Source organism: Anolis carolinensis, unplaced genomic scaffold (assembly GCF_035594765.1).
Source record: "Anolis carolinensis isolate JA03-04 unplaced genomic scaffold, rAnoCar3.1.pri scaffold_14, whole genome shotgun sequence".
Classification (NCBI taxonomy): Eukaryota; Metazoa; Chordata; class Lepidosauria; order Squamata; family Dactyloidae; genus Anolis; species Anolis carolinensis.
In genome coordinates this window covers 251,890-279,536 of record NW_026943825.1, presented here as the reverse complement: position 1 = coordinate 279,536, position 27,647 = coordinate 251,890, and the positions used below count along the sequence as shown (strand labels likewise).

The 27,647-nt window shown below is 37.9% G+C and overlaps 1 protein-coding gene and 1 long non-coding RNA gene across 3 annotated transcripts in view; one reads left to right on the top strand and one right to left on the bottom strand.

The window, feature by feature from the left end:
- Positions 1 to 20,674, bottom strand: part of LOC134294424 (uncharacterized) — a 27,155-nt gene extending 6,481 nt beyond the window's left edge. The window contains exons 1-3 of the long non-coding RNA XR_010001333.1: positions 20,539 to 20,674; positions 19,212 to 19,308; positions 15,823 to 15,932 (exon numbers count right to left, since the gene is read on the bottom strand). This is a non-coding gene — a long non-coding RNA (uncharacterized LOC134294424). The remainder of the gene's footprint in view (positions 1 to 15,822; positions 15,933 to 19,211; positions 19,309 to 20,538) is intronic.
- On the top strand, positions 690 to 27,647 carry LOC103282863 (SLAM family member 7). 2 transcript variants are annotated; one of them, XM_062965443.1, is made up of 10 exons: positions 690 to 844; positions 7,538 to 7,888; positions 10,139 to 10,390; positions 11,538 to 11,582; positions 15,843 to 15,950; positions 17,337 to 17,366; positions 19,251 to 19,300; positions 20,559 to 20,660; positions 24,613 to 24,711; positions 27,380 to 27,647. In XM_062965443.1, the coding sequence occupies exons 1-10, from the start codon at positions 784 to 786 to the stop codon at positions 27,464 to 27,466; spliced, it is 1,185 nt and encodes a 394-aa protein (XP_062821513.1). In that variant the 5' UTR covers positions 690 to 783; the 3' UTR covers positions 27,467 to 27,647. The 2 variants fall into 2 exon arrangements, with proteins under 2 accessions (XP_062821513.1, XP_062821514.1); XM_062965444.1 differs by lacking the exon at positions 11,538 to 11,582.

The window sequence follows — 27,647 nt, the reverse complement described above, 5'->3', positions numbered from 1 at the left end:
CTGCAGGCACCATCCGAAAATACATCACACAGTCCTAGACACTTGGGAAGTGTTCAACTTGGGATTTTGTGAAACGAAATCCAGCATGTCTATCTTGTTTGCTGTGTCATACAATATAATAATAATAATAATAATAATAATAATAATAATAATAATAACTCACACAGTCCTAGACACTTGGGAAGTGTTCGACTTGTGATTTTCTGATACGAAATCCAGCATATCTATCTTGTTTGCTGTGTCATAATAATAATAATAATAATAATAATAATAATAATAATAATAATAATAATATAAATAATAATAATAATAATATCCGAAAATACATCACACAGTCCTAGACACTTGAGAAGTGTTCGACTTGTGATTTTGTGATACGAAATCCAGCATATCTATCTTGTTTGCTGTGCCATACAATATAATAATAATAATAATAATAATAATAGTAATAATAATAATAATAATATAAATAATAATAATAATAATATCCGAAAATACATCACGCAGTCCTAGACACTTGGGAAGTGTTCGACTTGTGATTTTGTGATGTGAAATCCAGCATGTCTATCTTGTTTGCCGTGTCATAATAAAATAATAATAAATTCTAATGCTAATAATGGATACATAGCCATGAAGAAAGCAAGAGAAAACGTTGTTTTTTGGCTCCTCCATTTTAACCCCACTTTAACTCCTCTTTTTTGCGGAAGAGGAGGAGCTAAAAGAAGGGCAAAAAATTCAACGTTTATCAGTTTCGGAGCAGACGTTAGACTTGCCGCAAAAGAAATGCCTTCTCGCCGAGCTCCGTGGTCTTTATGGCTTCCTCTGTGGATTGCGTTAGTCGCAGGTAAGTCTTCCTATGATTTCTCTTTTTAAAAAAAGCCAAAATAAAATTGGAAAGGGTCCCTGAAGGTCATCTAGTCCACCCCTTCCTTTCTGCCAGGTAGGATGAATAATTATTATTAGTGAGAGTCACAAATCATGAAAGGTACCCATCATATCGGAGTTCAGAAAGGAATCTATATAGCTCATTAAAGTTTGGAAAAGGTGACTCCGCCCCCCCCAAAAGGTCATCTAATAATAATAATAATAATAATAATAATAATAATAATTTTATTTATATCCCGCCTCCATCTCCCCTGAAGGGGACTCGGGGCGGCTTACAGCAAAATCAGATACAAAACAATGATAAAATAAAATAAAACATCAAAGAACAATAACAAAAACCAATAATCTATATATATATAAAAGGATAATGAGATTTCGGCCTAGGGCAAAACAACAAAACTGCACATCCCAGAAGCACTTAAATTGGCAGCACAACCCCTCATCCATGCCTCTACGTTCATACAACAAAAAGCTCCAGCTACTCCAGAAAACGGCCAGGCTTTGAGTCTGCAAGGCTATTCACTGCTATTCCACCTGGCCAACAAAGGATTCCCATCATCCACAGCAACGCGTGGCCGGGCAAAGCTAGTCAATATTATATGTACATACAATATATTATTTTATTAGCATAGCACAATATAAGTATCCTATATTACTATATTTTACTATACCACTACACTGCAATATTATTAGTAATATACATGTATATATTGTATTATTAGTATTATATTGAATTTCAATATTACGATCTATCTATATATATAAAAGGGTAGTGACGTTTCGGCCTAGGACAAAACAACAAAACTACACATCCCAGAAACACTAAACTTGGCAGCACAACCCCTCATCCATGCCTCTACGTTCATACAACAAAAAGCTGCAGCTACTCCAGAAAACGGCCAGGCTTTGAGACTGCAAGGCTATTCACTGCTATTCCACCTGGCCAACAAAGGATTCCCATCAGCCACAGCAACGCGTGGCCGGGCACAGCTAGTCAATGTTATATGTACATACAATATATTATTTTATTAGCATAGCACGATATAAGTATCATATATTACTATATTGTACTATATCAACATATTGTAATATTATTATTAATATTACATGTAATATCTATATATATAAAAGGGTAATGAAATTTCGGCCTAGGACAAAACAACAAAACTACACATCCCAGAAACACTAAACTTGGCAGCACAACCATGCCTCTAGGTTCATACAACAAAAAGAAAAGAAAAATAAAGTCCTAATTAGAGAGAGAGGAATAATTGTTTTTTTCCAATTGCTGCCAGTTAGAAGGCTAAGCTCCGCCCACTTGGTCTCCTAGCAACCCAATAAAAAATAATAAAAAACCACTAAAAATAATTAAAAACACTAACAAATGAATACAATAAAATACAATAATAACAGAAAATAACTCAAAATAAAACAAGAAAATAATAAAATATAATAAATAAAAAGATTACAGTAGAGTCTCACTTATCCAACATTCTGGATCATCCAACGCATTTTTGTAGTCAATGTTTTCACTACATCATGATATTTTGGTGCTAAATTCGTAAAGACAGTAATTACTACATAGCATGACTGCCTATTGAACTCCTTTTTCTGTCAAATTTGTTGCATAACATGATGTTTTGGTGCTTCATTTGTAAAATCATAACCTAATTTGATGTTTAATAGGCTTTTCCTTAGTGCCTCCTTATTATCCCACATATTCGCTTATCCAACATTCTGCCAGCCCGTTTATGTTGGATAAGTGAGACTCTACTGTACTTACAATAAAATTAATTAAAAAATACAAATAACGTCAAAAAAAAATTCCACAACAATTTTTAACCGATACCACCACCACTTGCCACAGCAACGTGTGGCCGGGCACAGCTAGTGTAATATATAATATATAATTTATATTATTATATTGTATTATTAGTAGTATAATATTGTATTCTATTATAATATTACTAGCTGTGCCCGGCCACGCGTTGCTGTGGCGTATGGGAATTCTTTGTTAGGTAGGTGGAATAACAGTGAATAGCTTTTTGGCCTTTTTTTGGTGTTGTGATTGTGTTTTTTCTGTGATTGTGTTGTATCTTACTAGAGGCAGGGATGATGGATTGTGTTGCCAATTTTAGAGTTTGGGGGGTGTTGGGTTTTGTTGTTTTGTGAGTTGCCGTGATGCCAAAAGCCTTTTATATATATAGATCAATATTATATGTTGGGCATGGCCCCGAGTCCCCATTGGGGAGATGGTGGCGGGGTATAAATAAAGTTTTATTATTATTATTATTATTATTATTATTATTATTATTATTATTATTATATGTGTATATAATATATTATATATTTAATTAATATAAATTAATTTAATTAACGGACGGCCGCCCTCGTGGTGCTTATCTCAAGGCCCAGATGGAAAACGCTGAGGTCCCGAAAAGGGGAAAACCACCGAGATAGAAAAGAATTAGAAGCTTCTATTCCTGGATTCTTCCCCTGCTTTTTCAGAAAGGATGTGAGTCAGGAGCCTGTGTTCAGGCTGAGCCTCTTTTAACCATTAAAATAATAGAACTAATAATATTAATAGCAATGATAGCAATAATAATAATGGTAATAATAATATTAGTAAGAATAGCAGCAATAATAATGGTGATAATAATAGCAATAATAATAATAATAATAGCAGCAATAATAATGGTAATAATAATATTAGGAATAAAAACAGCAATAATAATGGTGATAAAAATTGCAATAATAATAATAAACTTTATTTTAAATAATAATAATAATAATAATAATAATAATAATAATAATAATAATAAAACTTTATTTATACCCCGCCACCATCTCCCTGTGGGGACTCGGGGCGGCTCACAACATTACAAAAGTAACAGCATTAAACAATATACACAGTTTAAAACACAAGAAGATGATAAAACAGAAGTTAAAACAAGGTTTATATAATAGTAATAATATCAAACAACCACCAATGCAAATCCGTCAACTTCAAAGGTGGGGGGGGGGGGGACTATAGCAGCAATATTATATTGTAATACGATATATGTAATATATATTGTAATATGTATGTATATATACACAATATAATTTACAATAATATATAATATAATATAATATATATATAGTATATAATAATATATACAATAATATATAATAATTATAACATACTGTATATACATATAATATTTATAATATTATATTGTAATATGATATAATACTAGTAATACAATATAATAATATTAATTATATATTATATTTTACATGTAATATTACTAATAATATTACAAGATATTGATACAGTACAATATAGTAATTGATTGACAAGTATTGTACTATGCTAATAATATAATGTTGTATGTAAATTTAATTTGTAAGCCGCTCTGAGTCCCCTTCGGGGTGAGAAGGACTGTATTACATTTTACATGTAATATTACTAATAATATTACAATATATTGATACAGTACAATATAGTAATTTATTACCACTATTGTACTATGCTAATAATATAATGTTGTATGTAAATTTAATTTGTTAAATTTCCTTGAGTCCCCTTTGGGACAGATAAAGCAGAGTATAAATAAACATTAGAATAATAATATTAATAATAATTCTAAATATTAGACGTTGTCTAATATTGTTGTCTAAATATATGTGTTGTCGAAGGCTTTCATGGCCGGGATCACAGGGTTGTTGTCTGTCTTTCGGGCTGTGTGGCCATGTTCCAGAAGCATTCTCTCCTGACGTTTCGCCCACATCTATGGCAGGCATCCTCAGAGGTTGTGAGGTGTGTTGTCGAAGGCTTTCATGGCCGGGATCACAGGGTTGTTGTCTGTCTTTCGGGCTGTGTGGCCATGTTCCAGAAGCATTCTCTCCTGACGTTTCGCCCACATCTATGGCAGGCATCCTCAGAGGTTGTGAGGTGTGTTGTCGAAGGCTTTCATGGCCGGGATCACAGGGTTGTTGTATGTCTTTCGGGCTGTGTGGCCATGTTCCAGAAGCATTCTCTCCTGACGTTTCGCCCACATCTATGGCAGGCATCCTCAGAGGTTGTGAGGTGTGTTGTCGAAGGCTTTCATGGCCGGGATCACAGGGTTGTTGTCTGTCTTTCGGGCTGTGTGGCCATGTTCCAGAAGCATTCTCTCCTGACGTTTCGCCCACATCTATGGCAGGCATCCTCAGAGGTTGTGAGGTATGGAGAAAACTAAGCAAAGAGGTTAATATATATCTGTGGAAAGTCTAGGGTGAGAGAGGTCAGTGTGAATGTTGTGTAGTTAATCACTTTAATTAGCATTGGAAAGCTTATCTGCTGTCTTCTTCCTGCCTCTGGGGCGTCCTTTGTTTAGAGTCGTTAACTGCCCTTGGTTGATTCATGTCTGGAAATCCTCTGTTTTCAGAGTCTTGAAACTGCATGCATAGCCTGCAGAGCTGATGGGAACTGGAGTCGTGTTGGAGAAGGGCCACTCTAAGTCCCATTGGTTCTGAAGCACGAAACAGGTAAAGAGGCAGCAAAGGAATATTCGGCGGCTCCAAAGACATTCAAACCTCTTAAGGCCAGAAAAGGGAGATTTGCAGTTGAAAATGTTGTGTTTCTTGCATGACTGATAAGCAGATGCTAAAGGAAAAGCTGCCTTCAGTGCAGTCACAAGGCAAGAAGGAGGAACTACGGTTTTCTACCATCTCACTTCTCTTTCTGATGTGCCGGGGGGAAAACACGCCATGCATTTCCCAAGAGGGGTCAATAGGGCAGTGGCTCTGCTTTTGGGGTTTTTGGACGGATCCTCTTTCAAGTTCAGACTAAAACCCGGAGCCGATCCCAATGGGCTTTTCTGCCCATTCTCCGCAAAACATCCCATAATACGGCCGCCTTAGAAGGACGTGGAAGTGGTCAAAAGCCGGTCGGAGGAAGTGCCTGTTTTGCAATCCAGGACTTATTTCTATGCACGAAGGTCTCTTACGCAACAGACACAAGCAAGGGCCCAATAATCACACAGGAGAGGCTCACTTATCCAAGCTCAACGTGACATGAAATCCAGCATGTCTATCTTGTGTCATAATAATAATAATAATAATAATAATAATAATAATAATAATAATAATAATAACAACAACAATAATAATACATCACACAGTCCTAGACACTTGGGAAGTGTTCAACTTGTGACTTTGTGATACGAAATCCAGCATGTCTATCTTGTGTCATAATAATAATAATAATAATAATAATAACAACAACAATAATAATACATCACACAGTCCTAGACACTTGGGAAGTGTTCAACTTGTGACTTTGTGATACGAAATCCAGCATGTCTATCTTGTGTCATAATAATAATAATAATAATAATAATAACAACAACAATAATAATACATCACACAGTCCTAGACACTTGGGAAGTGTTCAACTTGTGACTTTGTGATACGAAATCCAGCATGTCTATCTTGTGTCATAATAATAATAATAATAATAATAATAATAATAATAATAATAATAATAACAATAATAATACATCACACAGTCCTAGACGCTTGGGAAGTGTCGACTTGTGACTTTGTGATACGAAATCGAGCATGTCTATCTTGTGTCATAATAATAATAATAATAATAATAACAACAACAACAATAATAATAATACATCACACAGTCCTAGACTGTGGGAAGTGTTCGACTTGTGACTTTGTGATACGAAATCCAGCATATCTATCTTGTGTCATCATAAAATAATAATAATAATAATAATAATAATAATAATAATAATAATAATAATAACAATAATAATACATCACACAGTCCAAGACGCTTGGGAAGTGTCGACTTGTGACTTTGTGATACGAAATCCAGCATGTCTATCTTGTTTGGTGTGTCATAATAAAATAATAATAATAATAATAATAATAATAATAATTTTATTCTTATACCCCGCCCCATCTCCCCGAAGGGACTCAGGGCGGCTTACATGGGGCCAAGCCCAGACGTCAACAATATAAAAACAAAGCAATAAAACAGATCAAACAACAATAAAAACGAGTCATAAAAAAATCACATACAAAAATATAATGATAAAATCTTGGATTGGATTGGATCCAAAGGAACTGGGTCAAAAGTGCTAAAAAGGAATTCCACTCCCATTTCCCCTCCCGGAAATGACTCCACTCTGCTCGCTTAACCTTTTTGAGGACTGTGCTGTGAATACATGTCCATCAGAACTGTATTTTTTCCACATACTAAAGGTACATGTAGTGCATTCCTAACTCACACGGCATTTTCTACCTGACGTTTTGCACATTTGATTCTTGAGATTGGTAACTCTTAACGAGACTTTCCTTTTTATGCGCAACTTCTTATTGGTGTGTATGCCTGAGTGTGGATTGTTTTTAGTGTACAGGCCAATACGGGCTCTGAGTGTGTGTGGGATTCCCAAATGGGTCTTTACTTGATGTAATGTTTGTGTTGCTTTTATGACTGTAAACCGCCATGAGTCCCATCCGGGAGATAGGGCGGTATATAAATAAAGTATTATTATTATTATTATTATTATTATTATTATTATTATTATTATTATTACTTTGAAAGTGGGTCTTTTTAACGGGTGTCCATTCCCTGAAATCATTCTGTCTGTTCTTCCTGAACTTATAGGATCCTTCGGGGAAGAAGAAGAAGAAAGAAAAGCAGAAAACGTGGCCGGGATTATTGGGGAATCTGTCACGTTCCAGTTGAATTTTTCTGAACCATTTAAATCCATTACTTTGCAAAGGAAGAAAAAACAGAATTTTAATAATGTTGCCATTTTGAAGCTGGAAAAGAACTACTGTGCTGTAACTGAGATATTCTTCACAAGCTTCGAAGAGCGACTGGACGTCTCGGAAGACTGCAAGAGGATAAAAATCTTCCATCTGACACAAGAGGATTCTGCCACATTCAGAGCTGAGATCCCAATCCCTCAAAAGGATGAACCATTAAATCTGTTCTTCAATCTTCAGGTCTTCAGTAAGTATTTGTTAATGTGGGATTTGTGTATTGATGGTGTTTAAATGAAATTTGTGTCTTGCCTGTATTGCATACTGATTGCATCATCCAGAATGTACCATAGTGTGGAAAGAGTTCATTGCCAAGAAGCTGTGATGTCCTTGATGTGTGGCTGGAACTGGGGAGTATCCAGACACAAGTTGCGTCAGTTTATTTATTATTTTATTTTATTTCCAATATTTCTATCCCGCCCTTCTCACCCGAAGGGACTCAGGGCAGCGTACAATTGGCAACAATTCGATGCCGACACATCATTAAAAAGAACAACATATAAAAATATATTACAACCAATTAAATACAGTATAAAATATAAAACATAAAACATATGCTTAAAATCTGTTCGTCCAATATCCTCCTACTTTATCCATATAACAGTCTGGGTCATCTTTGTCATTTATTTGTTAAAAGCCTGGGCACATAGCCATGTTTTTAAGGCTTTTCTAAAACTGAAAGGGTTGGGGCTTGCCGTCAGTTGAGTTGAGTTCTGTCTGCCTAGAGTGAGAGTCAAGTCCTGTGTTCATCTTTTGTCTGCAAGTCTGTTTGTCTTGATTATTACTGCACACAGTGTTTAAATGAAATTTGTGTCTTGCCTGTATTGCATACTGATTGCATCATCCAGAATGTACCATAGTGTGGAAAGAGTTAATTGCCAAGAAGCTGTGATGACCTTGATGTGTGGCTGGAACTAGGGAGTATCCAGACACAAGTTTTTGTGCATAACGATTGCGTCAATTCAGTTGAGTTCTGTCTGCCTAGAGTTAATGTGGGATTTATGTATTGAGCGTGTTTAAATGCAATTTGTGCCATGCTTGTATTGCAACTGATTGCATCATCCAAAATGTACCATAACGTGGAAAGAGTTAATTGCCAAGAAGCTGTGATGACCTTGATGTGTGGCTGGAACTAGGGAGTATCCAGACACAAGTTTTTGTGCATAACGATTGCGTCAATTCAGTTGAGTTCTGTCTGCCTAGAGTTAATGTGGGATTTATGTATTGAGCGTGTTTAAATGCAATTTGTGCCATGCTTGTATTGCAACTGATTGCATCATCCAAAATGTACCATAACGTGGAAAGAGTTAATTGCCAAGAAGCTGTGATGACCTTGATGTGTGGCTGGAACTAGGGAGTATCCAGACACAAGTTTTTGTGCATAACGATTGCGTCAATTCAGTTGAGTTCTGTCTGCCTAGAGTGAGAGTCAAGTCCTGTGTTCATCTTTTGTCTGCAAGTCTGTTTGTCTTGATTATTACTGCACACAGTGTTTAAATGAAATTTGTGTCTTTGCCTGTATTGCATACTGATTGCATCATCCAGAATGTACCATAGTGTGGAAAGAGTTCATTGCCAAGAAGCTGTGATGTCCTTGATGTGTGGCTGGAACTAAGGAGTATCCAGACACAAGTTCAGTTCAGTTGAGTTCTGTCTGCCTAGAGTGAGAGTCAAGTCCTGTGTTCGTCTGCAAGTCTGTTTGTCTTGATTATTACTGCCCACAGTACAACTTTGTATATAGTTTCACCAACATCTCTGGGTGTCTCTTCGTTCTGCGTTCCACGGATTCCATCCAACTACTGCTGCGCTGCAAATACTCTGACGGTATTGCCTCCCTTGCCTTTTTCACGGGGCTCCTTTGTCTTCTTAAAGGTATTGCGCCAAAATGCTAATGTGTGTGTGTGTGTGTGTGTGTGTGTGTGTAAAAGAAATCCCTTAAAAGATTCTTGCAAAGAAAGAGCTCTGCAAAAAGGGAGCTGACTTTTTGCAGAGAGAGAAGCCATGCCTAAAACAATGTATCGGTTTGATGGCAGGTGGCTGGGATTGTCAGTTGGAATTTGAGCTTGGAGGGAGAGCACAGAAAAAAGACAGGGCTCTCTAGCTATGGTCAAGTAGTAGTTTTGAATATGCTATGCTGTCTATATTGATGCTGATTGATTAGTTATTGGTCTTATGCAACTACATGGACATTGTACGATTGCAGAACTGTTTTATATTTCAACTCAACAAGCAAGAGTAAAGTTCCTTTGTTCTTTTCAGTTCCTCTGCCTGGTGTGAGTTCTTTGCACATGGTGTTAACTGGACGCTACTGATTCCGCTATACTCTCACCTGGTAACAAAAGGCCATCGGATACGTAATAGGATTATTTGCCTGCCTCCATGCCGAGCCTTCAGGTCCCGGTGCTTCACCTCACTGACTCTCTTTTGAATGTTCTTCCAGGGAAATTGTCCGATTCCGACTTGCAAATCCACTGCAAAGCAATAGGAAATGAGACTTGGCGGCTGAACTGCTCGGCGAGAGAGTCGGAGGAAGGCGTCCTGTTTAATATGACTGCCGATGGAAACCAGGAACATTCGGGAAGGACCCTGGATGTCCAAGATGGAGGCGGGGAGGAGGACCCAAACATCTCCTGCGTGGCCAGGAACCCCGTCAGCACGGCCTCCACAGCACGGCCTTTGAGGGACCTCTGCGGTAAGTTACACAAAAATACGATACGGGGAGGAATTCTGTATCAATTTCGTGTTCAGGAGAGTCGATCCTGCTTTGCAATCCAGCAGCTGCTGCGAGCGACAGAGCACCATTCTCCCATTGACTGAGATGAAGTAGGTTATTATTATGACTGATGATGAATAATAACAGACACAAGCAAGGGCTAATAATAATAATAATAATAATAATAATAATAATAATAATAATAATAATAATAAATCTCCACTTCTCTGTCGCACAAGGGTCTCTGGTGCAACTGACACAAGCAAGGGCATAATAGTAATAATAATAATAATAATAACAACAACAACAATAACAATAATAAATGTCCACTTCTCTGTTGCACAAGGGTCTCTGGTGCAACTGACACAAGCAAGGGCATAATAATAATAATAATAATAATAATAATAATAATAATAATACCAATAATAAATCTCCACTTCTCTGTCACACAAGGGTCTCTGGTGCAACTGACACAAGCAAGGGAATAATAATAATAATAATAATAATAATAATAATAATAATAATAATAATAATAATAATAATAAGCCTTTCCCTGTTAAAACAGAATCTGTTGTGAAAGGGCCTAATAATAATAATAAATGTGCTCTTATCTGTTGCACAAGGGGCAATAGACACAAGCAAGGGCTAATAATAATAATAATAATAATATGCCTTTCCCTGTTGACACAGCAAACAAGATAGTTATGCTGGATTTTGTATCACAAAATCACAAGTCGAACACTTCCCAAGTGTCTAGGACTGTGTGATTTATTATTATTATTATTATTATTACTATTATTATTATTATTAGGGAACATAACAATAAATGTTGCCTTCTGAGTCGCACAAGGGTCTCTGGTGTGACAGACACAGAGCCTGATCACAATCCCTTCTTGCACTAGAGCTTTGGAACAGTCTGAATCAGGAGAACAGAGCTCTGTCTCTCACAGCAACTGCTACTTGATAGTCATACTTTTACTGCCATTCAAGCAAATGGGTGAAAAGATGCACAAATCGAGGTTGCACTAGTGCAGTCCCTGCGTCTCTGTGTTGTCTGTGCTTTTGAGGAAGCCTTTGCCCTGATCTGTTTCTTCCGGCTCTGCCTTTCTTCCCTGCCTCCCATCAGAGCCTCGCACAACGGCAGCCACAATAGAGCCTCGGTTGCAGAACGGTGAGTGCCCTCGTGTCATTTCAGTCTGTCATTCTGGTGTTTGGATTGGATCGTGCCATTGGAGAGGGCCCCCAAAGGCCATCTAGTCCCGTCGAAGCCATCCTGACAGATGCCCATCTGTCCAGCCAGTGGTGAAACGCCTCCAGAGGAATAATTAGAAGTGCCCTCCCCAAAAGGTCATCTATATATATAAAAGGGTAGTGACGTTTCGGCTTAGGACAAAACAACAAAACTACACATCCCAGAAACACTAAACTTGGCAGCACAACCCCTCATCCATGCCTCTACGTTCATACAACAAACAGCTCCAGCTACTCCAGAAAACGGCCAGGCTTTGAGACTGCAAGGCTATTCACTGCTATTCCACCTGGCCAACAAAGGATTCCCATCATCCACAGCAACGCGTGGCCGGGCAAAGCTAGGCAATATTATATGTACATACAATATATTATTTTATTAGCATAGCACAATATAAGTATCATATAATACTATATTTTACTATACCACTACACTGCAATATTATTAGTAATATACACGTATATATTGTATTATTAGTATTATATTGTATTGCAATATTACGATCTATCTATATATATAAAAGGGTAGTGACGTTTCGGCCTAGGACAAAACAACAAAACTACACATCCCAGAAACACTAAACTTGGCAGCACAACCCCTCATCCATGCCTCTACGTTCATACAACAAAAAGCTGCAGCTACTCCAGAAAACGGCCAGGCTTTGAGACTGCAAGGCTATTCACTGCTATTCCACCTGGCCAACAAAGGATTCCCATAAGCCACAGCAACACGTGGCCAGGCAAAGCTAGTTTGTTTATATAACGGAAACCCTCCTGAAAGATGTCCATCCGAGTCTGTCACCTGCTTCCAAAGGGACTCTATAACCCTCTCGTAGTTGGAAGGACCCCCCAAAGGTAATCTAGACCAACTATATAATGAAAGCTCTCTTGAAAGATGTCCATCCAGCCTCTCTTCAAAGGGAAGCCCAACTGCTTCCAAGGAAGTCCATTAATACAATGTTCTGGAAGTGGGGGGTCCCTAAAGGTAGTCTAGACCATTCGGTCCTCTAACGAAAACCCTCCCAAGAGATGTCCATCCGGTTGGCTTCGGGGAAACAAAGAGGAAGCATGAAGATGTGTCGGGTTCTCTTCTCCCAGTTGTGCTGTGGGTCAGTCTTCCAGCAGAAAAAGCACCAAGTCACACACTAGTAGGTTCCAACAGATTTTTCTTGTACCGAATACCAGAACCTTCTCTTTGGCCCACTTATATAGGGGCTCTTGCATACCAGAGGGTCATTGAGGTTTTATGGCTGGCATCTGTTCTTTGTCAGCCGACTGGAGATGTCAAAGATTGGAGATCATGACATAACAGGTTTTATTGTACAGAATGCCAGAACCTTCTCTTTGGCCCATTTATATAGAGGCTCTCGCATACCAGAGGGTCATTGAGGTTTTATGGCTGGCATCTGTTCTTTGTCAGCCGACCAGAGATGTCAAAGATTGGAGATCATGACATAACAGGTTTTATTGTACAGAATACCAGAACCTTCTCTTTGGCCCATTTATATAGAGGCTCTCGCATACCAGAGGGTCATTGAGGTTTTATGGCTGGCATCTGTTCTTTGTCAGCTGACCGGAGATGTCAAAGATTGGAGATCATGACATAACAGGTTTTATTGTACAGAATGCCAGAACCTTCTCTTTGGCCCATTTATATAGGGGCTCTCGCATACCAGAGGGTCATTGAGGTTTTATGGCTGGCATCTGTTCTTTGTCAGCCGACCCAGAGATGTCAAAGATTGGAGATCATGACAAGATGGCATCTGCCATGTTATCTTGTCCTTTACAGAATGTCAGAGAGATAAAAGCACTGTTCAAAGAATTCAACCCGAATAACATTGCAGAATCCTAGAATCGGATCAGACTTCAAGGGAGTGGAGGCCGGAAAGGCATGAGCTTTCTGCCATTTCAACTCCATTTGGGAATAAATGCATTATTTTTAAAGGATCATCCAATAGAGCTCAACTTTATAATATTTTATGTGTCAATGTTACTTTTAAATATAGGCGGTCCCACCCACCCCCTGCTATTTTCAGGTTTACCACATCCTGCGTTTTAATCATATACATGTCAAAAACAAAGCCACACATCAAGCTTTTTTCCGTTCAGTGTTAAACTATATTCTAAAATTCATTTGTAACTATAATTCTATGGCTATATTATTATTATCAGATAGCAATAGAATTATATTTGTATATTATGATTAATATAATTTATTATATAACATCTTTATATAGTACTAGCTGTGCCCGGCCGCGTGTTGCTGTGGCGAAGTCTGGTGTTTTGGGAAATAAAGTCTTGAGGAATTGGTGGTAGTTAAGGTCAAGGGTCAAGGTTTTACCTTACATTAAGTACATTATAAATGGGTTATATAGCTGTGTGGAAGGGCCTTGAGTCTACACTGCCATATAATCCAGTTAAAATCTGATAATCTGTATTTTATAGGCAGTGGGGAAGAGGCCTAAGTGAGGCCTAACTCTGCCTGTCCCCTGGGCTGAGTGGGTTGCTAGGAGACCAAGTGGGTGGAGCTTAGCCTTCTAACTGGCAGCAATTGGATAAAAACAATTCTTCTTCTCCCTCTAATTAGGAACATAAAACATCCGGGCACCCCCTGGGCAACGTCCTTGCAGACGGCCAATTCTCTCACACCACAAGCAACTTGCAACTTCTCAAGTCACTCCTGACATGGAAAAAAAATCATATAATATATAAATAATGTACATTTTTGTATTATTTTTATTATTTTATATTACTGTATATACTCGAGTATAAGCCTAGTTTTTCAGCCCTCTTTTTAAGACTGAAAAAACCCCCCTCGGCTTATACTCGGGTGAGGGTCCTGGTTGGCTTATATTTGGGTCAGCTTATACTCGAGAAGATATGATACATTTATTATTTTTCTCTATTATTATTGGTATTATTACATTTATTATTTTTCTCTATTATTGTTGATACTATTACATTTATTTTACTCTATTTTTATTAATATTAATAATACATTTATTATTTCACTTTGATCATTATTATTATTGCATTTATTATTTTACTCTATTTATTATTAAATGTATTATTTCCTGTATTTATTATTATTATTATTATTATTATTATTATTATTATTATTATTATTATTACGTGTATTATTTTACTCTATTATTATTAAAAGGATACATAAGCACATTGACATTGAAGAAGATGAGAATAATGATTTGATCAGAGTCGGACAGTCTTATCTTAAATTAGAGCTTGATGTAAATATTCAAAAACATTGAACCTACTGATGCCTCAATTAATGTAATTTTATTGGTATCTATTTTTATTCCTGAAATTTACCACACTCGGCTTATACTGGAGTCAATGTTTTCCCAGTTTTTTTGTAGTAAAATTAGGTGCCTCGGCTTATATTCAGGTCGGCTTATACTCGAGTATATACGGTATATCTTATTCTATAATAATATAATTATATTATTATAATATAATTATATTATTATAATATAATAATATAATAATATATTATATTATAATATAATATAAATACTATATAAATATAAATACTGTAAATAAATAAATAAATAAATAAATAAATTTGTAATTATATTATATGTATTATTAATATTATAATTACTTTGTTTGCTTTTAGGGTTTTTAAGGAGCATTTAAAAACGGGTCTTTAAGGGTTGTATTTTTTAATACTGCAATAACACTGCAATTAAAAAAAAAAATATATGAGGGGAAGCAGAGTTACAGAAATCCCCATGAATGAGGGAATTTATTTTTAAAAATCCACTAATGGAGGAAATTTTGGTGGAAACTTTTTATGCTGAAAAGGATAATTTTGCATGAGATAGGATGGCATGACTCTTAAAAGTCTTTTGTTTCCTCTCTCTTTTTTGTTTCTCGGTTCTTGCGGTTTCAAAACAAGAAAAATTCAAAATGAAAACAAAAGGTCAATGTGGTTTTGTTCCTTTTAACGGTTCTGCAAAGACTTCCGTAATGAAAGATTTGGGCGGGGGAAAAATTGGCCAAAGAAATATGAAAAATTCATTATTTAAAATAAAATATTTAAAATAAAATAAATAAAAGCTTCCTAGGATTACAGAAATGAGCTGCAAATCACTATCATGCATTTTCAACAGTGTCTTTTGTAATTTGATTTTATAACATACCTTTTTGCTCTTTTTTCCAGGAAACAGAATCCATAGCCGCATCATTATAGGAGTGTCAATTCTCATTGTTTTAATCGTGATTGTAGTCTGTGCAGTCGTTTTCTATTGTGCTTGGCGAAGAAAAAAAGGTAAAGTATTAACCAGGACTTTTAAACAAAATGTGCATTAAAAGTGCCATCAAACAATACAACCCCCCCCCCCAAAAAAAAAGTTCCTTTAAAAAATAGGTTGAGCATTTCTTACCTAAAATGCTAAAGGCCAGAAATGGGCTGTATTCTGGATTTCAATTGTAGGAATACTTCCATTTATATTACGAAATATCTTGGGGATGTAGAATAATCTATATATATATAAAGGTAATGAAATTTTGGCCTAGTAACCAGCTGCTATAAATCACTACTGACCAAGAGGTCATGAGTTCGAAGCCCGGGTTGGGTTAAGCCTCCGACCATTAATAGCCCCGGCTTGCTGTTGACCTATGCAGCCCCGAAAGACAGTTGCACCTGTCAATTAGGGAAATTTAGGGACGCTTTATGCGGGAGGCTAATTTACAACACCATAAAACTGCCAGCAAAACACGAGGAAAGGAATGAGGAAGTACAGCCACTAGTGGACGGTGAAGCAACAGCTCCCCCTGTGGCCGGAATCGTGAAGATGGAAAAATGTTAAAAATGCCTCTGAGTTTGTCTAATGTATGTTGTTTGTCTGTTGGCATTGAATGTTTGCCATATATGTGTTCATTGTAATCCGCCCTGAGTCCCCTTCGGGGTGAGAAAGAAGGGCGGGATATAAATACTGTAAATAATAATAATAAATAAATAACAAAACTACACATCCCAGAAACACTAAACTTGGCAGCACAACCCCTCATCCATGCCTCTAGGTTGATACAACAAAAAGAAAAGAAAAATAAAGTCCTAATTAGAGGGAGAGCAATAATTGTTTTTATCCAATGGCTGCCAGTTAGAAGGCTAAGCTCCGCCCACTTGGTCTCCTAGCAACCCACTCAGCCCAGGGGACAGGCAGAGCTGGGCCTCACTTAGGCCTCTTTCACACTGCCTATAAAATACAGATTATCTGATTTGAACTGGATTATATGTCAGTGTAGACTCAAGGCCCTTCCACACAGCTATATAACCCATTTATAATCTTATATTATCTGCTTTGCACTGGATTATCTGGACTCCGCACTGCCATATAATCCACTTCAGTGTGCATTTTATACAGCTGTGTAGAAGGGGTCTCATATAATCCAGTTCTAAGCAGATAATATAAGATATAGATTTATTTCTCATACCACCAGACTTCGCCACAGCAACGCGTGGCCGGGCACAGCTAGTACAATTTAAAAAAAAATAGTTTGAGTCCACTTAGTGAAGTTTGCTTTTGCAAAGAAGATCACAATCAGGGCAAAACAAGGCAGAATCCAAAACCGACTAAAAATACACTCCTGTTTTGGATTTCACTTTGGGTTTCACTTTGATTTCTTCTTCTTCTTTTTGTTCCCTTTGCAGCTGCCTCTCATCTTCAAGGGCATTCTGCAGGTAAACAGCTTTATATGTAAATACAAACCCTTTTTTGGAGGGAATATATTTGCCTTGACGTTTATCTATATTTTGCGTAAACAGGTTGAGAACTCCCTTCTGCCAAAGCCTCGGGACCAGAAGAGTTTTGTGAATTGTTTTGGAACATTATTGTTTTCGGGATATTTGCATTTTTCATAAATAAAATATATATATATTTTTAGAAGAAATGGCTCTGTTTTTTGTTGGGTTATTTATTTATTTACTATTTACTACATTTATATACATTTATATCTCACCCCGAAGGGGACTCAGAGCGGCTTACAAATCAATATATTATTAGCATAGCACAATATAAGCATTAAATTACTATATTGTACTATATCATTATATGGTAATATTATTAGTAACATTACATTTATAATATATTGTACTATTTAATTTTATGGTAATATTATTAGTAATATTACATTTAATATATAATATATAATTAATATTATTATATTATTAATATTATTAATATATTATTGTATTACATTATAATATTATCAATTATAAGTATATATGTATAAATTATTGTTTTATAACAATAACTACAATAACTACATTTATATCCCGCTCTTCTTACCCCGAAGGGGACTCAGAGCGGTTTACAAATCAAATGTATATACAATATATCATGTATATCAAATGTATATACAATATATTATTAGCATAGCACAATATAAGCATTAAATTACTATATTGTACTATATCATTATATGGTAATATTATTAGTAACATTACATTTAATATATAATATATAATTAATATTATTATATTGTATTATTAGTAGTATAACATTGTATTCCATTATAATATTATTATCAATATTATATGTATATACAATATATTATTAGCCTAGCACAATATATTCATTAAATTACTGTATTGTACTATATCATTATATGGTAATATTATTAGTAATATTACATTTAATATATAATATATAATTAATATTATTATATTGTATTATTAGTAGTATAATATTGTATCCATTATAATATTATTATCAATATTATATGTATATACAATATATTATTAGCATAGCACAATATATTCATTAAATTACTATATTGTACTATATCATTATATGGTAATATTATTAGTAATATTACATTTAATATATAATATATAATTAATATTATTATATTGTATTATTAGTAGTATAATATTGTATTCCATTATAATATTATTATCAATATTATATGTATATACAATATATTATTAGCCTAGCACAATATATTCATTAAATTACTGTATTGTACTTTATCATTATATGGTAATATTATTAGTAATATTACATTTAATATATAATATATAATTAATATTATTATATTGTATTATTAGTAGTATAATATTGTATCCATTATAATATTATTATCAATATTATATGTATATACAATATATTATTAGCATAGCACAATATATTCATTAAATTACTATATTGTACTATATCATTATATGGTAATATTATTAGTAATATTACATTTAATATATAATATATAATTAATATTATATTGTATTATTAATTAGTATAATATTGTATTACATTATAATACAATAATATAAAGCTTTTTTCGTGCTTCCTAATTCTCCTCCTTTTTATTAACTGATTTTCAAATCAAACCTATTGATTACATTAATTCTTGTGATCTGAACTAATCAATATAATTAATCTCGGCCAATATCCTTTCAATATTTATTTCGGAACAAATGGTGCCTGTGTCTGGGTGAATTCTGCATCCTCAAGGAAGAAGGTTGCAGATTTTGGCTTGCAGAGCCAATAATAGTAACAATAATAATAATAGTAATAATAATAAATACCTGATCAGGATTGAGTCCCTCTGCAATTTCTCTTTGCAGAACCTGAAGAATGCAAGAGCATTTATGCCCAGGTTGGAGAGGTTTTCCAGGTGAGTTTCTGAGGAAATATGAAATATATATATATATGAAATATATATGAAAGGATGCATCAAACACATTGCAACAAATGGAGAAATAAATAAATAATATTAATACATTCTAATACTAATAATAGATACAAAGCCGCTTTGAGTCTTCTTTGGGGAGAATAATAATAATAATAATAATAATAATAATAATAATAATAATAATAATACATCACACAGTCCTAGACACTTGGGAAGTGTTCGACTTGTGATTTTCTAATACGAAATCCAGCATATCTATCTTGTTTGCTGTGTCATAAAATAATAATAATAATAATAATAATAATAATAATAATAATAATAATAATACATCACACAGTCCTAAATGCTTGGGAAGTGTTCGACTTGTGATTTTGTAATACGAAATCCAGCATATCTATCTTGTTTGCTGTGTCATAATAATAATAATAATAATAATAATAATAATAATAATACATCACAGAGTCCTAGACACTTGGGAAGTGTTTGACTTGTGATTTTGTGATACGAAATCCAGCATATCTATCTTGTTTGCTGTGTCATAATAATAATAATAATAATAATAATAATACATCACACAGTCCTAGACACTTGGGAAGTGTTTGACTTGTGATACGAAATCCAGCATGTCTATCTTGTGTCATAATAAAATAATAATAATAATAATAATAATAATAATAATAATAATAATAATACGTCACACAGTCCTAGACACTTGGGAAGTGTTCGACTGGTGACTTTGTGATACGAAATCCAGCATGTCTATCTTGTGTCATAATAATAATAATAATAATAATAATAATAATAATAATAATAATAATAATAATAATAATACATCACACAGTCCTAGACACTTGGGACGTGTTTGACTTGTGATTTTGTGATACGAAATCCAGCATATATATAATAATAACAACAATAATAATAATAATAATTCTCTCAAAGACTCTAAGACGCTCATGATACTATAAACAATACACATTACTAAACAATACAAATTACTATTTAAAAATCCTACAACTTGTAGTCATTAAGGTAGAACTCAAAACATAATTATTTTTTTAAAATAATAATAAGGAAAACAATCACAACGTTACTCCAAGTCCGGGCAAAAACCCAAGAGGAGAGACACACAAAACAGTGTGGAAATGCCCCAAAATCAAACAGGATAGTCATAACAATAACAATAAAATAAAACCACTAAGAACGGTGTTGGCTCTTACCGTTTTCTCTTTTCCCCAAGGACCGGGATGTGCAGAGCTCTCGGCCGAGAACCGGCCCAAAGAAAGAGAAACAACAAGCCTCACAGACCATCTACACGACTGTGGAACATCCACCCAAAACGGTCAGGAGTCCGAAAAATCCCCTCAGTTGCGTTATTCGTCTGCAGCCGCCATTTTGTTTCCTAGGCCTAGCTGCTTCCCTTTCGTTTTTGAGGCCTGTCAGCCGCCATTTTGTTTCCTAGGCCTAGAAACCGCTATTTCGTTTCTGAGGCCTGTCAGCCGCCATTTTGTTTCCTAGGCCTAGAAACCGCTATTTCGTTTTTGAGGCCTGTCAGCCGCCATTTTGCTTTCTAGGCCTAGAAACCTCTATTTCGTTTCTGAGGCCTGTCAGCCGCCATTTTGTTTCCTAGGCCTAGTCGTTTCCCTTTCATTTCTGAGGCCTGTCAGCCGCCATTTTGCTTTCTAGGCCTAGAAACCGCTATTTCATTTCTGAGGCCTGTCAGCCGCCATTTTGCTTTCTAGGCCTAGAAACCACTATTTCGTTTCTGAGGCCTGTCAGCCGCCATTTTGCTTTCTAGGCCTAGAAACCTCTATTTCATATCTGAGGCCTGTCAGCCGCCATTTTGTTTCCTAGGCCTAGAAACCTCTATTTCATATCTGAGGCCTGTCAGCCGCCATTTTGTTTCCTAGGCCTAGTCGTTTCCCTTTCATTTCTGAGGCCTGTCAGCCGCCATTTTGCTTTCTAGGCCTAGAAACCACTATTTCGTTTCTGAGGCCTGTCAGCCGCCATTTTGCTTTCTAGGCCTAGAAACCTCTATTTCATATCTGAGGCCTGTCAGCCGCCATTTTGCTTTCTAGGCCTAGAAACCTCTATTTCATATCTGAGGCCTGTCAGCCGCCATTTTGTTTCCTAGGCCTAGTCGTTTCCCTTTCATTTCTGAGGCCTGTCAGCCGCCATTTTGCTTTCTAGGCCTAGAAACCACTATTTCGTTTCTGAGGCCTGTCAGCCGCCATTTTGCTTTCTAGGCCTAGAAACCTCTATTTCATATCTGAGGCCTGTCAGCCGCCATTTTGTTTCCTAGGCCTAGTCGTTTCCCTTTCATTTCTGAGGCCTGTCAGCCGCCATTTTGCTTTCTAGGCCTAGAAACCACTATTTCGTTTCTGAGGCCTGTCAGCCGCCATTTTGCTTTCTAGGCCTAGAAACCTCTATTTCATATCTGAGGCCTGTCAGCCGCCATTTTGCTTTCTAGGCCTAGAAACCTCTATTTCATATCTGAGGCCTGTCAGCCGCCATTTTGTTTCCTAGGCCTAGTCGTTTCCCTTTCATTTCTGAGGCCTGTCAGCCGCCATTTTGCTTTCTAGGCCTAGAAACCGCTATTTCATTTCTGAGGCCTGTCAGCCGCCATTTTGCTTTCTAGGCCTAGAAACCACTATTTCGTTTCTGAGGCCTGTCAGCCGCCATTTTGCTTTCTAGGCCTAGAAACCTCTATTTCATATCTGAGGCCTGTCAGCCGCCATTTTGTTTCCTAGGCCTAGTCGTTTCCCTTTCATTTCTGAGGCCTGTCAGCCGCCATTTTGCTTTCTAGGCCTAGAAACCGCTATTTCATTTCTGAGGCCTGTCAGCCGCCATTTTGCTTTCTAGGCCTAGAAACCACTATTTCGTTTCTGAGGCCTGTCAGCCGCCATTTTGTTTCCTAGGCCTAGTCGTTTCCCTTTCATTTCTGAGGCCTGTCAGCCGCCATTTTGCTTTCTAGGCCTAGAAACCTCTATTTCATATCTGAGGCCTGTCAGCCGCCATTTTGTTTCCTAGGCCTAGTCGTTTCCCTTTCATTTCTGAGGCCTGTCAGCCGCCATTTTGCTTTCTAGGCCTAGAAACCGCTATTTCATTTCTGAGGCCTGTCAGCCGCCATTTTGCTTTCTAGGCCTAGAAACCACTATTTCGTTTCTGAGGCCTGTCAGCCGCCATTTTGCTTTCTAGGCCTAGAAACCTCTATTTCATATCTGAGGCCTGTCAGCCGCCATTTTGTTTCCTAGGCCTAGTCGTTTCCCTTTCATTTCTGAGGCCTGTCAGCCGCCATTTTGCTTTCTAGGCCTAGAAACCGCTATTTCATTTCTGAGGCCTGTCAGCCGCCATTTTGCTTTCTAGGCCTAGAAACCACTATTTCGTTTCTGAGGCCTGTCAGCCGCCATTTTGTTTCCTAGGCCTAGTCGTTTCCCTTTCATTTCTGAGGCCTGTCAGCCGCCATTTTGCTTTCTAGGCCTAGAAACCGCTATTTCATTTCTGAGGCCTGTCAGCCGCCATTTTGCTTTCTAGGCCTAGAAACCACTATTTCGTTTCTGAGGCCTGTCAGCCGCCATTTTGCTTTCTAGGCCTAGAAACCTCTATTTCATATCTGAGGCCTGTCAGCCGCCATTTTGTTTCCTAGGCCTAGTCGTTTCCCTTTCATTTCTGAGGCCTGTCAGCCGCCATTTTGCTTTCTAGGCCTAGAAACCGCTATTTCATTTCTGAGGCCTGTCAGCCGCCATTTTGCTTTCTAGGCCTAGAAACCACTATTTCGTTTCTGAGGCCTGTCAGCCGCCATTTTGCTTTCTAGGCCTAGAAACCTCTATTTCATATCTGAGGCCTGTCAGCCGCCATTTTGTTTCCTAGGCCTAGTCGTTTCCCTTTCATTTCTGAGGCCTGTCAGCCGCCATTTTGCTTTCTAGGCCTAGAAACCGCTATTTCATTTCTGAGGCCTGTCAGCCGCCATTTTGCTTTCTAGGCCTAGAAACCACTATTTCGTTTCTGAGGCCTGTCAGCCGCCATTTTGCTTTCTAGGCCTAGCCATTTTCCTTTCGTTTCTGAGGCCTGTCAGCCGCCATTTTGCTTTCTAGGCCTAGAAACCACTATTTCGTTTCTGAGGCCTGTCAGCCGCCATTTTGCTTTCTAGGCCTAGCCATTTTCCTTTCGTTTCTGAGGCCTGTCAGCCGCCATTTTGCTTTCTAGGCCTAGAAACCGCTATTTTATTTCTGAGGCCTGTCAGCCGCCATTTTGTTTCCTAGGCCTAGCCGTTTCCCTTTCATTTCTGAGGCCTGTCAGCCGCCATTTTGCTTTCTAGGCCTAGAAGCCGCTATTTCATTTCTGAGGCCATGTGCCAACCATTTTCTTTTCGTTTTCTAGGCCTCGCCGCCTCTATTTTGTTTCTGAGGCCTTGTGGCAACCATGTTCTTTCTCAGACCCATCAGCCGCCATCTTATTTCATATTGCGACCAACCTCCATTTTGTTTTAGGTCTGTCAGCCGCCTTTTTATTTTCTAGGCCTATAGTAACTAACTAACTTTATTTTCTATCCCGCCACCTTCTCCTGACAGGGACTCGGGGTGGCTAACATGGGACAAAAGCCTCAAAACAAAACAAAACAAAAATACAGCAATTAAGACCTATTACAATAAATAAAACACAATAAAATCAACATGATAAAAACAATACATTACATAAAAACTCATCAAAAGCATAAAATGAGAGAACCAAATTACAATGAAAAGAAGGCCTATCTGCTTCTATTTTATTTCTTCGGCCTTGCAGCAGACATTTCCTTTCTGAGGCCTATCAACTGCCGTTTTCTTTCCTATTACTAGCAACTGCCATTTTGTTTCAGATTGCTCTTCCGCCATTTTCTGGGCCCAGCAACCTCCATTTTGTTTGTTAGGCCGTGCTGTCACCGTCTCTTTCAAAATCCCAGCAGCCTCCATTTTGTGTTGGAATCTCTTGGCAGCCATTTTGTTCCATAGCCCTCAGCTTCTGTGTTTAGTTCCACCGGCCACCATTTTGTTTTCGAAATCTTTGCGGGGGCCATTTTGTCTCAGGTCTGCTAACCGCCATTTTGTGGGAAAATGGCGCAACCGCTCGAAACCCATTGACTTTCAATGCTGAAGGGGCGATAAGGTGGCCTTTTGAAAAGCTTTCCCCTTCTAAAACAATTGGGGTTGTTTTATTTTTATTTTACAAGGGGGCTATTTATCCTCTCACGGTGTCAGTCTTTCTCACAGATTTAGATCTGGTGGTCAACATCCTGTCATGGCTTCTCGTTCCAGAGTCCTTTGCAAACGGACGATGAGAAGATGCAGAAAAGGAGGCGAAGGAGAGACGAAGGCGAGAAAACGGTTTATTCGGAGATTAATAAATCCTCAGAGGCAAGTCTTTTGACACTCGGGGTTTTCCTGACAGGACGGAGGCGGTGGGGGTTATTTAGGGGAAGGGTGGCCTTTTTCACAAACTATGACAAAGAGTGCAAACGAGGCGCAGAAACCACAAAGGCGTGAAGAGAAAGTACGCGATAAAGTTCCATTTTGAGGGGAAAGAAAGGCCGACTTGGACACCCACCATGGCCTTGTAGAGGCATTGTGTGCTCCCCACAGCCTCCCAGTTAAAAGCCTGGCGGCACCAGTGGCCGTTTCCGAGCCGTCTTCAACGACAGCCCCATGTAGACAGCATGGCAGTCATCCACTCCAGCTGTAAATAAGGCCACAACCATTTGCCTTTCGGGCCCCTTTGCGGCTCCAAAAACCTTGTGCAAAAGGCTCTGAGGGGAAGTCCGGGGCCGCTTTTCCGGAGGCACAACCTTCCGATGAAGAAATCCCTTTGCGAAACCACGGTGCAAACGGCACATCCCTGTCATGATCTCCAATCTTTGACATCCCCGGTCAGCTGACAAAGAACAAATGCCAGCCATAAAACCTCAATGACCCTCTGGTATGTGAGAGCCCCTATATAATAAATGAGCCAAAGAGAAGGTTCTGATATTCTGTACAATAAAAGCTGTTGGAATCTACCAGCGCGTGTCTTGGACAGGCCAGCCATTAAACCTCAATGACCCTCTGGTATGTGAGAGCCCCTATATAAATGAGCCAAAGAGAAGGTTCTGGTATTCTGTACAATAAAACCTGTTGGAATCTACCAGCGCGTGTCTTGGACGGGCCAGCCATAAAACCTCAATGACCCTCTGGTATGTGAGAGCCCCTATATAAATGAGCCAAAGAGAAGGTTCTGGTATTCTGTACAATAAAACCTGTTGGAATCTACCAGCGCGTGTCTTGGACGGGCCAGCCATTAAACCTCAATTACCCTTTGGTATGTGAGAGCCCCTATATAAATGAGCCAAAGAGAAGGTTCTAGTATTCTGTACAATAAAACCTGTTGGAATCTACCAGCGCGTGTCTTGGACGGGCCAGCCATAAAACCTCAATGACCCTCTGGTATGTGAGAGCCCCTATATAAATGAGCCAAAGAGAAGGTTCTGGTATTCTGTACAATAAAACCTGTTGGAATCTACCAGCGCGTGTCTCGGACGGGCCAGCCATAAAACCTCAATGACCCTCTGGCATGTGAGAGCCCCTATATAAATGAGCCAAAGAGAAGGTTCTGGTATTCTGTACAATAAAACCTGTTGGAATCTACCAGCGCGTGTCTCGGACGGGCCAGCCATTAAACCTCAATTACCCTTTGGTATGTGAGAGCCCCTATATAAATGAGCCAAAGAGAAGGTTCTAGTATTCTGTACAATAAAACCTGTTGGAATCTACCAGCGCGTGTCTTGGACGGGCCAGCCATAAAACCTCAATGACCCTCTGGTATGTGAGAGCCCCTATATAAATGAGCCAAAGAGAAGGTTCTGGTTTTCTGTCCTGTTGGAATCTATCGCCATTTTGTTTTCTGAGCCTTGTAGTTTCCACTTGGTTTCAGCTCTTTTGGTTGCAAACTCCGTCTTATTTGGGTCCTGTTGTCTGCAATTTTATTTTGCAAGCCTTGCAGCCTCCCCTTGGTTTTAGCCCTGTCTGCTGCCATTTGGTTTCCTGGTTCTCAAAAAGGAAAAACGTCAGGAGAGAATGCTTCTGGAACATGGCCACACAGCCCGAAAGACATACAACAACCCTGTGATCCCGGCCATGAAAGCCTTCGACAACACACCTCACAACCTCTGAGGATGCCTGCCATGGATGTGGGCGAAACGTCAGGAGAGAATGCTTCTGGAACATGGCCACACAGCCCGAAAGACATACAACAACCCTGTGATCCCGGCCATGAAAGCCTTCGACAACACACCTCACAGCCTCTGAGGATGCCTGCCATGGATGTGGGCGAAACGTCAGGAGAGAATGCTTCTGGAACATGGCCACACAGCCCGAAAGACATACAACAACCCTGTGATCCCGGCCATGTAAGCCTTCGACAACACACCTCACAACCTCTGAGGATGCCTGCCATGGATGTGGGCGAAACGTCAGGGGAGAATGCTTCTGGAACATGGCCACACAGCCCAAAAGACATACAACAACCCTGTGATCCCGGCCATGAAAGCCTTCGACAACACACCTCACAACCTCTGAGGATGCCTGCCATTGATGTGGGCGAAATGTCAGGAGAGAATGCTTCTGGAACATGGCCACACAGCCCAAAAGACATACAACAACCCTGTGATCCCGGCCATGAAAGCCTTCGACAACACATTGAACAATTTATCTTTGTTGGGATCCTTAAAGAGCTGGAAGTCGAACATTCCTAGCAAATAGATTTCTGATTTCATTGGGAAGTCAACCTGCAATATTTTTTTTTACATTCACTATGAACTATTCTCCAATATTTCTCTGTTTTTTCACAAGTCCACCATAAATGATAATATGTCCCTTCTTGCTTTTGGCATTTTCCAGCAGTTTTTAATCTACATTTTTATACATTATCCCCAATTTTTTTGGTGTAATATACCAACGATGCAGCTTCTTGAGACAAATTTCTTTTAAATCTGTGGCATATGTATATTTTAAAGGTATTAAATCTTAACGACGTGTTTACTTTCTTTGGCAGGGTGAAGCCCACGGCCTCAAGACCGTCTACGAAACAGTGAAGAACCCTCGGCCTCTCAAGACGCAAGAATACACCCAGATCCTCTAGCCGTGGAGCCCTTTTTGGAGCCAGTGTTTCTTGTGTTTACATGAAATTTTTATCTTCTATTGTTGTTTACATTGATATATTGTATTATTGTTTTATCTTTTTATATTGTGATTGTATTGTGTTGCTTATATTTTGTTCTTATGTTGTTTGGGCCACTGCCCCATGTAAGAGTCCCCGTGGG